A 13,182-nucleotide genomic window follows, 5' to 3' on the forward strand; every position below is an offset into this window, starting at 1 on the left:
TTACTTAGCCATGAGAAAGGAATCCTATTTGCAACAACTTGGATGACCCTGGAGGACACTATTCATTATTTTTTATTTTCTTATTTGGTTACTTTTTCACAAAAAGAATAGGGTTTGAACTGGAGGACATTATACTAAGTGAAACGAACCAGACACAGATAAATACTGCATGATCACAAAATGGAATCTAAAAAAAAAAAAAAAAAAAGGAACCTGCAGTAACACAGAATGCAGTTGAGTCTTTCAGAAGCTGTCTTGAGGGGGAAAAGGAGGAGCGCTCAGAAGGCAAAGTCCTTCAGTTCAGAAGATGAATCTGGAGAGGGGCGCCTGGGTGGCTCAGTTGGTTGGACGACTGCCTTCAGCTCAGGTCATGATCCTGGAGTCCCGGGATCGAGTCCCGCATCGGACTCCCAGCTCCATGGGGAGTCTGCTTCTCCCTCTGACCTTCTCCTCGCTCATGTTCTCTCTCACTGTCTCTCTCTCAAATAAATAAATAAAATCTTTAAAAAAAAAAAAGATGAATCTGGAGACCTAATGTACCGCACAGTGGTTATACTAAGTCGTTAGGCATTGCGTACTCGAAATTTAACTTACTTTTTTTTTTTTTAAAGATTTTATTTATTTATTTGACAGAGATCACAAGTAGACAGAGAGAGAGAGGGAAGCAGGCTCCCTGCTGAGCAGAGAGCCCGATGTGGGGCTCAATCCCAGGACCCTGGATCATGACCTGAGCCGAAGGCAGACGCTTAACCCACTGAGCCACCCAGGTGCCCAAATCTAACTTACTTTTGAAGAGAAAAAAACCCCGACGTCCTGCCATGGCTGCGGCTGTTCAGGGGTCGGCTGCACTGACATCTGAATGAGACCTGCATGTGACCCCGGGTCGCTGTGACCTCATGGCCAAGCTGTCCTCCTCTCCTGTCGAAGGGGGACTTCCCAGCGTCTGCGGGATTTTCTCTGAGGAGAGCAGCTGAACTTACCACCTTCCGCACAGGGATTTTATGGGCTCCTTTATCATTTGCAGCCTGTGTCATTCAAGTCCAATACTTTCAAGCTTTTCTTTTTGCCTTTCAGTTCCCACACTCTCTGTTCCTCGTCTCGGAAAGCGGGCTTAGGTTTTGCTGTGGGTGAGCGTTTTTATCCCAGCCGTCCATTGTTTCCCTCTGAAGTCTGTCTACACTTTCTTCTGAGATGCCTTTAGCATTAGTTTGTTGGGACTGGAAGGGTTTTAATCTGCCTTTGATCATGTCCTTTTTTTTTTTTTTTAGATTTGAGAGCGCACACGCACACACACACACACACACACGCATGAGTGAGCAGAGGAGGGGCGGCGGGCGGGGGAGAATCTCCAGCAGACACCCTGCTGCCTGTGGAGCCCGATGCAGGGCTGGATCCCGTGACCCTGAGATCAGGACCTGAACTGAGAGTCAGACGCTTAACTGAGCAGCCCAGGCACCCCGATCACGGCTGTTCGGAAAGAGGAGCCATTATCACGCAATAACAGGACGGTTTGGGGAGCTTGCTTTTTGCTTTGTTTTTGAGGGCTCCCCTGGGTCTGCAAGTGAAGAGGTCAACCTCTTCCCACGGCTCTTAGGTGCTGCCAGACACGGACTTTGTACCCTCAAAGGACTGGCCTCCATGAGGAGTGACCCCAGTGATCCATAGCCTTAGATAAACTTATTTAATCTTTTCACTGACCTGTGTTCTTCAACCAGGACAGAAAAGCATGTGACTACCTCTTTATTCCCCCTTGATGTTAGTTTCTTATTAAAAATTAAAAACTCGGGGTGCCCGGGTGGCTCAGTGGGTTAAAGCCTCTGCCTTTGGCTCAGGTCATGATCTCAGGGTCCTGGGATTGAGCCCTGCTTCTCCCCTTCTCTCTGCCTGCCTCTCTGCCTACTTGTGATCTCTCTCTCTGTCAAATAAATAAATAAAACCTTAAAAAAAATTAAAAACTCATAGCAGCATATACTGAAGGGAAACCCAAAGGGCTTTGTCTCCTCCGATTCTAGCCCCAGAGCACTGCTCCAGAGCCAAGCTGGGAGCTGGCTTTGTGGCAGTCTGAAGGAGCCACGTGGCTCCCAAGGTGCCGAAGCTTGGCTGCTGGTTACCGGTAGCTAGAGGACCACAACTGTCTGCTTGGAACCCTGTGGAATGTTCTATTTCTAAACTGAGCACCTAGCAACCCAGGCCCAACTAGCAGGCAGTGAGGCCCGGCCAAATAAAACACGACACCCTCACTCTGTTCGCTGCTGCGTACGCAGAAAGCCACCATGTGTCTTGTGCACTGGGGGGAGCATAGAAAGGCTGACGGCAGCCAGAGGACACTAACCCACACGCTCGGGCCGCCCCAGGCCCCCCTGACCCCATGCAAATCCTAGAGGATCAGGGCGGTGTCGGGCCATAACCCACATTCTCTGCCTGCCCGCCCGTTGGGGCCCAGTGCGGAGAGCGGTGCAGTGGAGGACCCCAGACCCACATCCCGGAGGGAGCCGCCCCCTTCGAGTTCATTTCTTCCTGCTGGCTGGAGGCCAGATCCTGCCCGGCAGGGTGACAAGGCTCTCACGTCCCTGTGGACTTGCTTGAGCCTGTGTTCGGTCAGTGCAGACCAACCACGTCACAGAGCGGATGGGCCTCGCCAGACGTGTCGCTTCGCTGGTAAAACCCAGGACACATGAAGAGGAACTGCTGTTGTCTTAACGTTTCCTGTGTTTTCAGGGAGCCGGGCTGCCGTCGCGTCCCGGTGCTCTAGGGCGAGGTGACTCCCTGACCCTGGCTCCTTCCAGCACGTGCTGCCGTCCGCACCCAGCTGTCTGCAGACTGGCGGAGACGGCGGCGGCGCAGGAAGCGCGACGTCATCTCGGCTCAATGTGCCACTTCTGTTTCCTTATACAGAATCACTGTCCTAGTGCCCTGCCACGGATCGGGCCCAGGGCTGCCCAATGTGCCACCCAGGACTCTGCCAGGAGCAGCTGGCTCCACGCAGCCTGTCCCCAGAGGAGCAGAGCAGGGCGCCCAGGCTGGGTGGGGAGCCCTGCAGGTGCCAGGTTCGGTCCGCCTGTGAGCGTGGTGGGGAACAGAGGCTCTTGCCAGGCTTAGGGGTGAGGGGATGAAGAGGGCCCAGGTTTGGTAAAGTGATAATTGTTTATAATTTATTTGAAAGAGAAATCACCAATTAAGCATTTATAACGTGTTTGTAAAAGTCAAGAATTCAAATTTTATTCTGGCTAGCTCTTGTTGGCCAGTCTTAAAACTGATTTGGCCTTCTGCCGTATCTAGCCTGGTGTAAACCCATGTAATTAATGATGAAGTTCACATACTGTATTTTTCAGCTCTAGAATGTCAACTTGATTCTTAAAGTCTAATTGTGTTGAAATTCTCCACGTTTGCATTGATTTTCACCTTTTCCTGTATAACTTTTAATATAATGGTCATTTTGAAGTCTTTTTTGTTAACTCCATTTACTGGATTATCTCTGGACCTTCTTCTGTTATCTGCTTTCTCTCTTGACTATTGGTCACTTTCTTTTTTTTTTTTTTTAAGATTTTATTTATTTATTTGATGGACAGAGATCACAAGCAGGCAGAGAGGCAGGCAGAGAGACGGGGGGAAGCAGGCTCCCTGCTGAGCAGAGAGCCAATGATGCAGGGCTAGATCTCAGGACCCTGGGATCATGACCTGAGCCAAAGGCAGAGACGTTAACACACTGAGCCACCCAGGGGCCCCCACTTTTTATTTCTTATCTCCTAGCTTTTAATTACATGCTAGACAGGCGTTAATACCTTATAGAAGGTCTGGATTATGATATCTTCTTCTAAAGAGTACTTAGTTTTGTTTTGGGAGAATTTGTATTACTAGCAGATTATTTCTGTCTTGTTGGGGTTTTATTTTAATCTTGTTTGAATGTTCCCTTCCAGTTTTGTCCTTAGTCCTAGGCCGGAGCCCTTGCTCTTATTCACAGGTCATTTATTCACAGGTCATTTTTTTTCTGAGGTTTCAATTCAATGTTGGAGATTTTCACCAAGGTCTCTATATTCTGGTTGAGTTGGAACCTCAGTATCTTCCCAGGACTCTTTTTTACTCTGTTTACTATACTTGCCTTTACATAAACATCTTAGGATATGGTCAAGGACCTGAGAGTAATTTTCTACATAGATTTTGGGGGCTATTTTTCTGTGGTTCCTTCTTTTTCAGTATGCTGCCTCTAAATTTCAGCTCTCAGAGGAGACACAAACTCTGATCTCTATTTTGTCTGGCCAGTAAGGTTGTGGGGTTCCACTTCTCTGAACCATAGTTTGGAAAATGCCTCTAGAATGAAACGTGGGACTGAATGAATGGGTTAAGCACCACAGTCCTGTGCTAATCACGATCTGTTGCCTGAAGTCACTTATGTCATGTAGATGATTTGGTTTTAGTTTATAGAGGATGGGTTAGTCCATTACTAGCTTTTCTGTAATGGTTAGAAATGGACACCCTCGGGACGCCTGGGTGCCTCAGTTGGTTAAGCCGCTGCCTTTGGCTCAGGTCATGATCCCAGGGTCCTGGGATCGAGTCCCGCATCGGGCTCCTTGCTCAGTGGGGAGCCTGCTTCTCTCTCTGCCTCTGCCTGCGACTCTGCCTGCTTGTGTTCTCCCTCTCTCTAACAAATAAATAAATAAAATCTTAAAAAAAAAAAGAAATGGACACCCTCATTCATTTTTATAAATGGATAGCAATATAAATATTTAAATACTTAAGGTTCCGGGATGCCTGGGTGGCTCAGTGGGTTGAGCCTCTGCCTTCGGCTCAGGTCATGATCTCAAGGTCCTGGGATCAAGCCCCACATCGGGCTCTCTGTTTGGCGGGGAGTCGGCTTTCCCCTCCCTCTGTCTGCCTCTCTGCTTACTTGTGATCTTTCTCTCTCTCTAATAAATAAAAATTTTTAAATAAATACATACATACAAACTTAAGGTTCCTCCATGTCTTTTCATGGCTTGATAGCTCATTTCTTTTTAGTGCTAAATAATCCATTGTCTCTGCATGTACCACAGTTTATTTACCATTCCACAACAGCAAGGCATCTTGGTTTCTTTCAAGTTTTGGCACTTACGAATAAACCTGCTGTTAATATCTGTGTGGACAGAAGTTTCAACTCCTTTATGTGAATACCAAGGACTGTGATGTGGCTCATATAGTAAGAATATGTTTTGGTTTTATCTTTCAAAGTGGCCATACCAATTTTTAAAGATTTACTTATTTGACAGAGATTACAAGTAGTCAGAGAGGCAGGCAGAGAGAGAAGGGGAACAGACTCCCCGCTGAGCAGAGAGCCCAATGTGGGGTTGGATCCCAGGACCCTGGGATCATGACCTGAGCAGAAGGCAGAGGCTCAACCCACTGAGCCACCCATGCACCCTGGCCATACCATTTTTTAATCTGTTCTCTGTTAGTATTTTTTCTGCTTCTGTTCTCTGTTAGAGATTGTAGAGATTTGGTGTAATTTCTTAAATTTTTTATAGAATTCAGTCAACTCATCTGGGCCTGGTGATTTCTCTTTTGACAACTTATTGGTTCAGTTTAATTGATATAGGCTTATTCAGCTAGTCTATTTCTTCCTGTGTGAATTTTGGCAGATTGTGTCTTTCAGGGCATTGGTCCATTTCATATAGGTTAACCAATTTGTGGGTAGAGAGTTGTTTGGAATATTCTTTTATTAACCTTTTAATGTCTGTGGTATTAGTACTAATGGCTTCTCCTTTCTGATATTAATAATTTGTCTTTTTTTTCTTAGTTAACATTGTCAGAAGCTTATAAATGTTACTGACAATGGAATATTATTCAACATTATAAACAAATTAGCTATTAAGGCATGAAAAGACATGATGAAGTTTATATGCATATTACTAAGTGAAAGAAGTCAATCTGAAAAGGCTAAATACTATATGATTCCAGCTATCTGATATTCTGGAAAAGGTTAAACTATACAGACAGCAGAAAGATGAGTAGTTGCCAGGGTTTAATGGGGAGAGAAAGATGAATATGCAGAGAGAATATTTAGGGCAGTGAAACTACTCTTTTTTTTTTTTTAAAGATTTATTTGAGAGAGATTGAGAAAGCAGAGCATGAGCAGTGGGGAAGGGGGAGAGGGAGAGGGAGAAGCAGACTCCCTGCTGAGCAGGGAGCCAGATGCAGGACTTGATCCCAGGACTCTGCTTAATTGAGCAAGCCCAGGGGCCCCAGTGAAACTAATCTGTATGGTACTGTAATGGTAGATCTCAGTAGACATTTGTCCAAACCAACAGAAAGTACAACATCCTGAGTAAACCCTAATGTAAACTATGGGCTTTGGATCGTCATGATGTATCAGTATAGGGTCCTTAGTTCTAACAGATGGTGGGCGATGGTGATAATGGGGAGGCTATGTAGGTGTGGGTGTCCAGGGGTTTATGGGAAATACTTTCTGCTCAGTATTGCTGTGAACTTATTCTAAAAAACAAACTCTATTAAAACAGAAAACCAAAACAGAAATATAGTTACTCTTTTACTACCCCAGTGAGTTCTCGAACCCTCTGGCTTTTGGGATTGTTGGGAGTAGACTACCCAACCTTGGGATTTCTTAGTTCCGTCTTGCTACCATAACCTAATTAGCTTATAGCCTGTATCTCTTTTCTCACTCATCACATCCATCTTGACTTATTTGCCTGACGTACCTATTTCTCTATAGTGTCCTTGAGGAATCCCTCCACTGTCTTATGAATGACAAACTGAGATGTTCCACTTGCTTTCACATAAATAAATGGCTGGAAATGGACATTTATTAGCTCTAAAGCAAACAGCACATCTCATCTTTTACATTGTTGCTACATTTTGAGAAGTAAAATGACCACTGTAAACCATCAACTATCCATTTCGGTGCTATTTTGTGACACACTTGCTTTGTGCAATTAACACCCTTTAATACATAGTATTTTCTTTAACTGTCACATGTGTACAACTTAGCACTTTCCTAGGTACCATCTTACTCTGTAATTATGTTAGTCTTGTGTGTTTTACATGTACAATTATACAGTAATCTAGTGGGGAGAAATGTCTTTTATACCATTGATGGTTTCTAGCACACTAAAAGAAATTCAAGAAAAGATGTTTGTTGATTGATTTATTAAGGTGCCTACTAGGAATGTTAGAGTCATTGATAGTAGATGTCATTCCGTCCTTGAGTTCTTAGTTTTTTGGTGTTCTAATGCACACGTTGTTTTGGAAGAATTCAGAAGTTCATAGATTTTTTTTCCATCCTGACAAAAATTAAATATAAATAAGTGATTTTAAATTTTCTGTATTTTCTCTGGATTTCTTTCTAAATCTCTGAAAGATGTTGCCACTAATGAAGATGGGTTATCTGGACCTTGTAGTTGGGATATGCATATGTATCTGTAAGGGGGGGTGGCGCGCGAGAGTGGGTAGGGAGGGCTTTTTTCTTTCTTTTCCTTTTTACTAGGTAAGCATAGGGTATTTTCATCCAAGGTTTTCAGAGTAGCATAAAGCTGAATTATTTGTCCCTCTGGAGGTTCAAATAGAAGGCAGGTTGTCCGTACTTCTTACTTGGTTGCTCATCCTTATTTTTAGCTGGATGTGGAGCTATTTGCAAAGAGTTTTGCTCGTTGCATTCTTCAGCTTGAAGACTCTTTTCTTTGCTAATATCCGCGTCCTTTTCGAGACTTGAGGGATAAGCCTCCCATTTGCTGGTGACAGGTTTTACGTCTTTAGTCTTTGTGGCCTTGATTCGAGAGTGTTTTTTCTTTTTCTTGGGCACTTTGAGAGGTGACAGGTTTTCAAGTGGTCTCTGGGACACGGACTGGAGCCACTCTAGAGAGCTGACTGTCAGATTCCGTTGGCTTATAAGAGGGTGATTTCTGGGTGGTGTCCAAGATGTGCTGAATCTCTTTACATTTATGTAAGTTGCTGGCTTTTGTCTAGGAAAGAAATGAAATACATGAGTTTTTCTCTTGTCATGTACCCTAGGTATTTGTAGTCTTTAGGTATTTGTCACAGTTTAAGTCTTATTTTAAAATCTTGTGGTGAATTCATCTTCCCTTAGGATTTTTACCATTGTTTCTGTGAGAATGATCTAGGTTTTCAGTTTCTGGTCATGATTTCTTGGAACTACTCCAACCCTGTACTTGTGAATGCCAAGAGGGTATGTTTGTTGAGATACCTGCTCTGACCCAAGCTTACCGACTTCTACTCTGGGCCGCAGTGCCTAACCTATATACATCTAGTTAAAGTAAATGTTCTCTAAAATTCCACTTTCTCTAAAAATCTACTTGTTTACTCTATTAGAATATACTCAGTTACACCCTACACATTTTTTTTTATAGTCAGTAAAAAGATTGATATGAGTCCAAAAGATGGAAAGTGCATCTGTTTCTTTTTCCTCGAAGTGAAAAATCTCTCCAGTCACATTTTGATATGCATAGTCTTTCTCAAGAATTTTTTTTTTTAAAGATTTTGTTTATTTATTTGACAGAGAGAAATCACAAGTAGTCGGAGAGGCAGGCAGAGAGAGAGAGGGAAGCAGGCTCCCCGTTGAGCAGAGAGCCTGATGCGGGACTCGATCCCAGGACCCCGAGATCATGACCTGAGCCAAAGGCAGCAGCTTAACCCACTGAGCCACCCAGGTGCCCTCTCAAGAATTTTTATCATTAATAGATGGAATGCTGAATATGAGATTTAATCCTTAATATCTGATTTCTGACCAGTGTTTGACAGGGAGGAAGAGGTGTCCGGCCTCTTGCTAATATGATACTGATTAGCATCCACCTAGACTCCATTCATTTTGGTTAAGAACAGAACAGACAATTGAAGTTCCAGCCCCATAATTACGTTCAAATGTTACATTCTTTAGTATAATAATTCTGCCAGCCGTTAAAGTACATTAAGTATTCTCTCCCTAGTCCAAACTTGGAAAGATGTCTAAAATGGTTTGACAAAAGTATGATTTTCTCATTTTGGGGGTTAGTCTCACTTTACTCTGTAATCACTTCCTATGGGTGACATTACGTGTGCTGAGCCAGTCAGACAAAACATATAAAGTCATAAAGAAATAAGTTCAAAGAGCAAAAAATATCCACTTGATTGTATTGAAGTATATAGTGAATTAATCTGTTAAGAATGGTCTTGCTTGGGGGGCGCCTGGGTGGCTCAGTGGTTTAAAATCTCTGCCTTCGGCTCAGGTCATGACCCCAGGGTCCTGGGATCAAGTCCTGCATCGGGCTCTCTGCTTGGCAGGAAGCCTGCTTCTCCATCTCTCTCTCTGCCTGCTTGTGATCTCTGTCTGTCAAATAAATAAAATCTTAAAAAAAAAAAAATGGTCTTGCTTGCTATTTTACTATTTTTTTCTTGTTTCCATGTATACCTACGGTAGATCCTTTGGGGAAGGGCCTACCCCAGGCACAAGGTGCCCTTCTCTGGGGACTACCTCTTGACCCACAAGGGTCGTCCACCATTTGTAACGATCTGTTCTCTACCCACTGGCATGGTTGCCAACCAGATTCTCTTTCCCTGTAACTTTGAATTGGGAAGAAGAGAGAGTCTTGAAAGCGCAAGTGTTGGGGGTTGCAAATTTGTGCGGGTGTGAGGTATGAAGAGTTTTCTGCAGAGAGAGACAAGCGGAGACTGAAGATGGACAAAGTTCAGGCGGCTTTCCGTTCCCTAGTTTCAGCCCTTTTCTGAGACCTGACTGAATTCTCTCTACCCTTTATTGCCATAAAGTGTCTTAGACTTTCTTATACTTCTTCCCTCCTACCCGACCTTGTACTTTCTGATTAAAGTAGCTTAAATTGGTTTCTCTTATTTGCACCCAAAGGGTTCTTAATTAATACAATCTATTAGCTGTCTGCCCTTCCAGACTCAGGCCAGTCCACACTGAGTACGCTTCAGGGTTCAAAGTGTGTAAGAGATCGCTCATGAATATAAGAATTAAAAATCAAGGGGCGCCTGCGTGGCTCAGTGGGTTAAGGCCTCTGCCTTCGGCTCAGATCATGATCCCAGGGTCCTGGGATGGAGCCCTGCATCGGGCTCTCTGCTCAGCGGGGAGCCTGCTCCCCGCCCTCCGCCTGCCTTTCTGCCTACCTGTGATCTCTGTCTGTCAAATAAATAAAAAATCTTAAAAAAAATTCTTATATTTATTTAAAAAAAGAATTAAAAATCAAAAATCAAGCTATGTCTTAACTGTCATCTTTGCCTAGGTCCATTGTTATTTTGTTATTAGTTTCTGGATCGTTGAGTCTGCTTGTGTTATCATAATGTGACTGGTCCCTTGTTTGCCCGGGCCTGTGCTCTCTGTCTCGCCCATATTAGCTGACATATTAGACACAATTTCTGTTAGGCCCTGCCTTCCCCAGCACGATAGCTATCCCTTCTGATTAGAAACTGTCACCAGTTGCCTATCCTTATAGTTTTATGGACTTTGCTAGTTATACTATTAAGAAATAGGCATTAATCAAGAGTTGGGGGGCATTGGGGGACTCAGTGGGTTAAGCCTCTGCCTTTGGCTCAGGTCATGATCTCAGGGTCTTTGGGATTGAGCCCTGCATCGGGCTTTCTGCTCAGGAGGGGAGGCTGTTTCCTCCTCTCTCTCTGCCTGCCTCTCTGCCTACTTATGATCTCTCTCTCTGTGTCAAATAAATAACATCTTTAAAAAAAAAAAAAGTTGTGGGGGAAACATAAAGAGGAATATCACCCTCTTGCAGGGCTTCATCCAGAGAGAACCATTGTTGGGGTTACGTGCTACTGGAGATCTAGGTGTGTATGTGTATGTGTATAATAGGCACACTTTAAATAGACTTGCATAGTCTGTAAATGCAACATAACAAAGCTGATTTGTAGTTTTTATTCACTTATGCATTGCGAACATTATCACATGTTAATTAATCTGTACAATATTTCATAGCTACATAATACTTCATTCTATGGACATACTATATTTAAGCACTTTTTCTGTTGTTGAACATTTAGGTTCATTTCGTTTCCTTTTTCTTTGACGCTTTTAAACGATACTGAAATGAACATCAAGGCGCCTGGGTTAAGTCAGTTAAGCATCTGAATCTTCAGATTTTCTCCCTGCCCACCCTCACTCATTCTCTCTCCGAAATAAATAAATCTTAAATAAAGAAGTGAACATCACTACAGAAACCTCTTACCTAGGTTTTCCACCCCCCACTTCCGGAAGTTTAATTTCCTTTTTTTGAGTATACGTGCTGCCGAAGCGAGCACATTTTTTGAGAGAAAGAAAGTGGTGGGGGAGGGCAGAGGGAGGAGGAGAGAGAGTGAATCTTTTTTTTTTTTTTAAAGGTTTTATTTATTTGACAGACAGAGATGACAAGTAGGCAGAGAGGCAGGCAGAGAGACAGGAGGAAGCAGGCTCTCCACGGAGCAGAGAGCCCGATGCGGGGCTCGATCCCAGGACCCTGGGATCATGACCTGAGCTGAAGGCAGAGGCTTTAACCCACTGAGCCACCCAGGCACCCCAGAGAGAGTGAATCTTAAGTAGGCTCCCACGCTCAGGACAGAGCTTGAAGAGGGGCTCGATCTCACAACCCTGAGATCATGACCTGAGCTAAACTCAAGAGTCAGAAACTTAACAGACTAAGCCACCCAGGCGCCCCATCCCCAGGTTTAATTTCTAAAAGTGGAATTTTTTTAGTCAAAATGAATATATAATATGGAGGATTTTTCATTTACATTGTTGGATTGCCTTCCAAAACTCTGCATCAAAAAACCCACCCAAAGCCAAAAGAAACACAACTCTGTATGAATTCATATTCCAACCATCAGTGAATTAATTCTTCCGTCGAGAGGCAAAAACGAATAGTATTTCATTATTGCTTTAATTTGCACTCCTTTAAGTGAAATTAAACATTTAAAATATTTATTGACCAATTGTTTTCTTTTGTGAATTTCTGGTTCATAGCCTTTGCTCATTTTCCTACTAAAATATTCAAAACTTTGTCATTGATGTGTAGGTCATCTGTGAATATTTAGTTTATTGGTCCTCTGTTTTTCATTTGTATTTTAAAGGGACTATAACAGACTCCGAAAACAGATTGTCTGCTGGCTATGTGACCTTGGACAAATCACTTAAACTCTTTGCACCTCAATTTCCTTAGGTGCAGAGTGTAAAATACACATGGTGTGTGTGCAAACACAGAATCATGTCTAGTACAAAGATACCCCATTAAGATTTGTTAATAATGTTTTCAGCTTGCTGTTGTCTCTTAGGTATACATGTTTCCTTTTAGTCTTAGTGATGGTTCTATTTTTTTTTATCTTTAAAAGAAATCTGGTCTTATTCTTTATGCTTTCCTCTGACTATTAATACGCTTAAGTAATTCAAGGTAATTATTTCTTATTCTGGTTGCATCCTAGGATTATAAGCCTTAAACACATTGGAGAAATCTGAAGTCAGGCTACCGTCATACGTTATGCACGTATACTTACTCAGAGATCCAAATTAATGAGTGATTTCATGCAAATGATCAAATAAGACCTGATAACCTATTCCTGTCACCTATCTATTGTTCTCTGATGGCTTTGGGTTTTTGTCCCTTTGTCAAATGGGGTGTAGCTGCCACCATTTTTAAGAGCGTATGTTTGTTTCTTAGGATAATGAATTACTAAACTTTGCTTCCTTATAAAAATGTAGTCAATATCTGAGAATGACAAAATTGTATTGACTTACTGATGTTGAATTTGGAAGTTGGTTCTTGGGTTGAGCATTTGTTTCTTCTGAGGGGTTTGTACATTTTTAGTGCTTTCCATGATAGGGAGCAAATACTGTAGAATCTCTTGAGTTTGAGCTATTCTTTTATCCCTGTAGATTCTCTTTTCATCATCTGTCCAATTTATGCCAGTCTTCTTGCTCGGGAAAGAAGTACATTCTTTCATTCTGCTTTTAAAGTTGCGACGCAGATCTGGGGAGCAACCACAAATACACGCACAGATACGTGAACTAAATCAACTCAACAATTACTTAGTGAACATTATGTGCCAAGGATCTGTCTAAGAATTCTTATCCATTATATTGTAATTACAGGGTCAGAAAATAGCAAATAAGTAATATATAGAGTATGTCAGATAATGCTGAAGTTTACAGGATAAAATAGCGTGGGGGAGGGAAATAAAGAATTCCTGGGGGAGGGGCTGACT

At 42.8% G+C, this 13,182-nt stretch overlaps 1 protein-coding gene across 5 annotated transcripts in view; it reads right to left on the reverse strand.

Moving 5' to 3' along the window:
• Positions 1-6,153: 6,153 nt before the first annotated feature.
• AGBL3 (ATP/GTP binding protein like 3) overlaps positions 6,154-13,182 on the reverse strand; it is a 58,118-nt gene continuing 51,089 nt past the window's right edge. For 3 of the 5 annotated variants that reach the window (XM_032304358.1, XM_032304356.1, XM_032304357.1), the window contains exons 18-19: positions 12,716-12,947; positions 6,155-7,949 (exon numbers count right to left, since the gene is read on the reverse strand). In XM_032304358.1, coding sequence (XP_032160249.1) covers positions 7,526-7,949; positions 12,716-12,947 — 656 coding nt within the window. In that variant the 3' untranslated portion in view covers positions 6,155-7,525. Of the gene's footprint in view, positions 7,950-12,715; positions 12,948-13,182 lie in introns of all 5 variants that reach the window. The other 2 variants (XM_032304359.1, XM_032304360.1) reach the window with 1 other exon arrangement.

Source organism: Mustela erminea, chromosome 11 (genome assembly GCF_009829155.1).
Source record: "Mustela erminea isolate mMusErm1 chromosome 11, mMusErm1.Pri, whole genome shotgun sequence".
Lineage (NCBI taxonomy): Eukaryota > Metazoa > Chordata > Mammalia > Carnivora > Mustelidae > Mustela > Mustela erminea.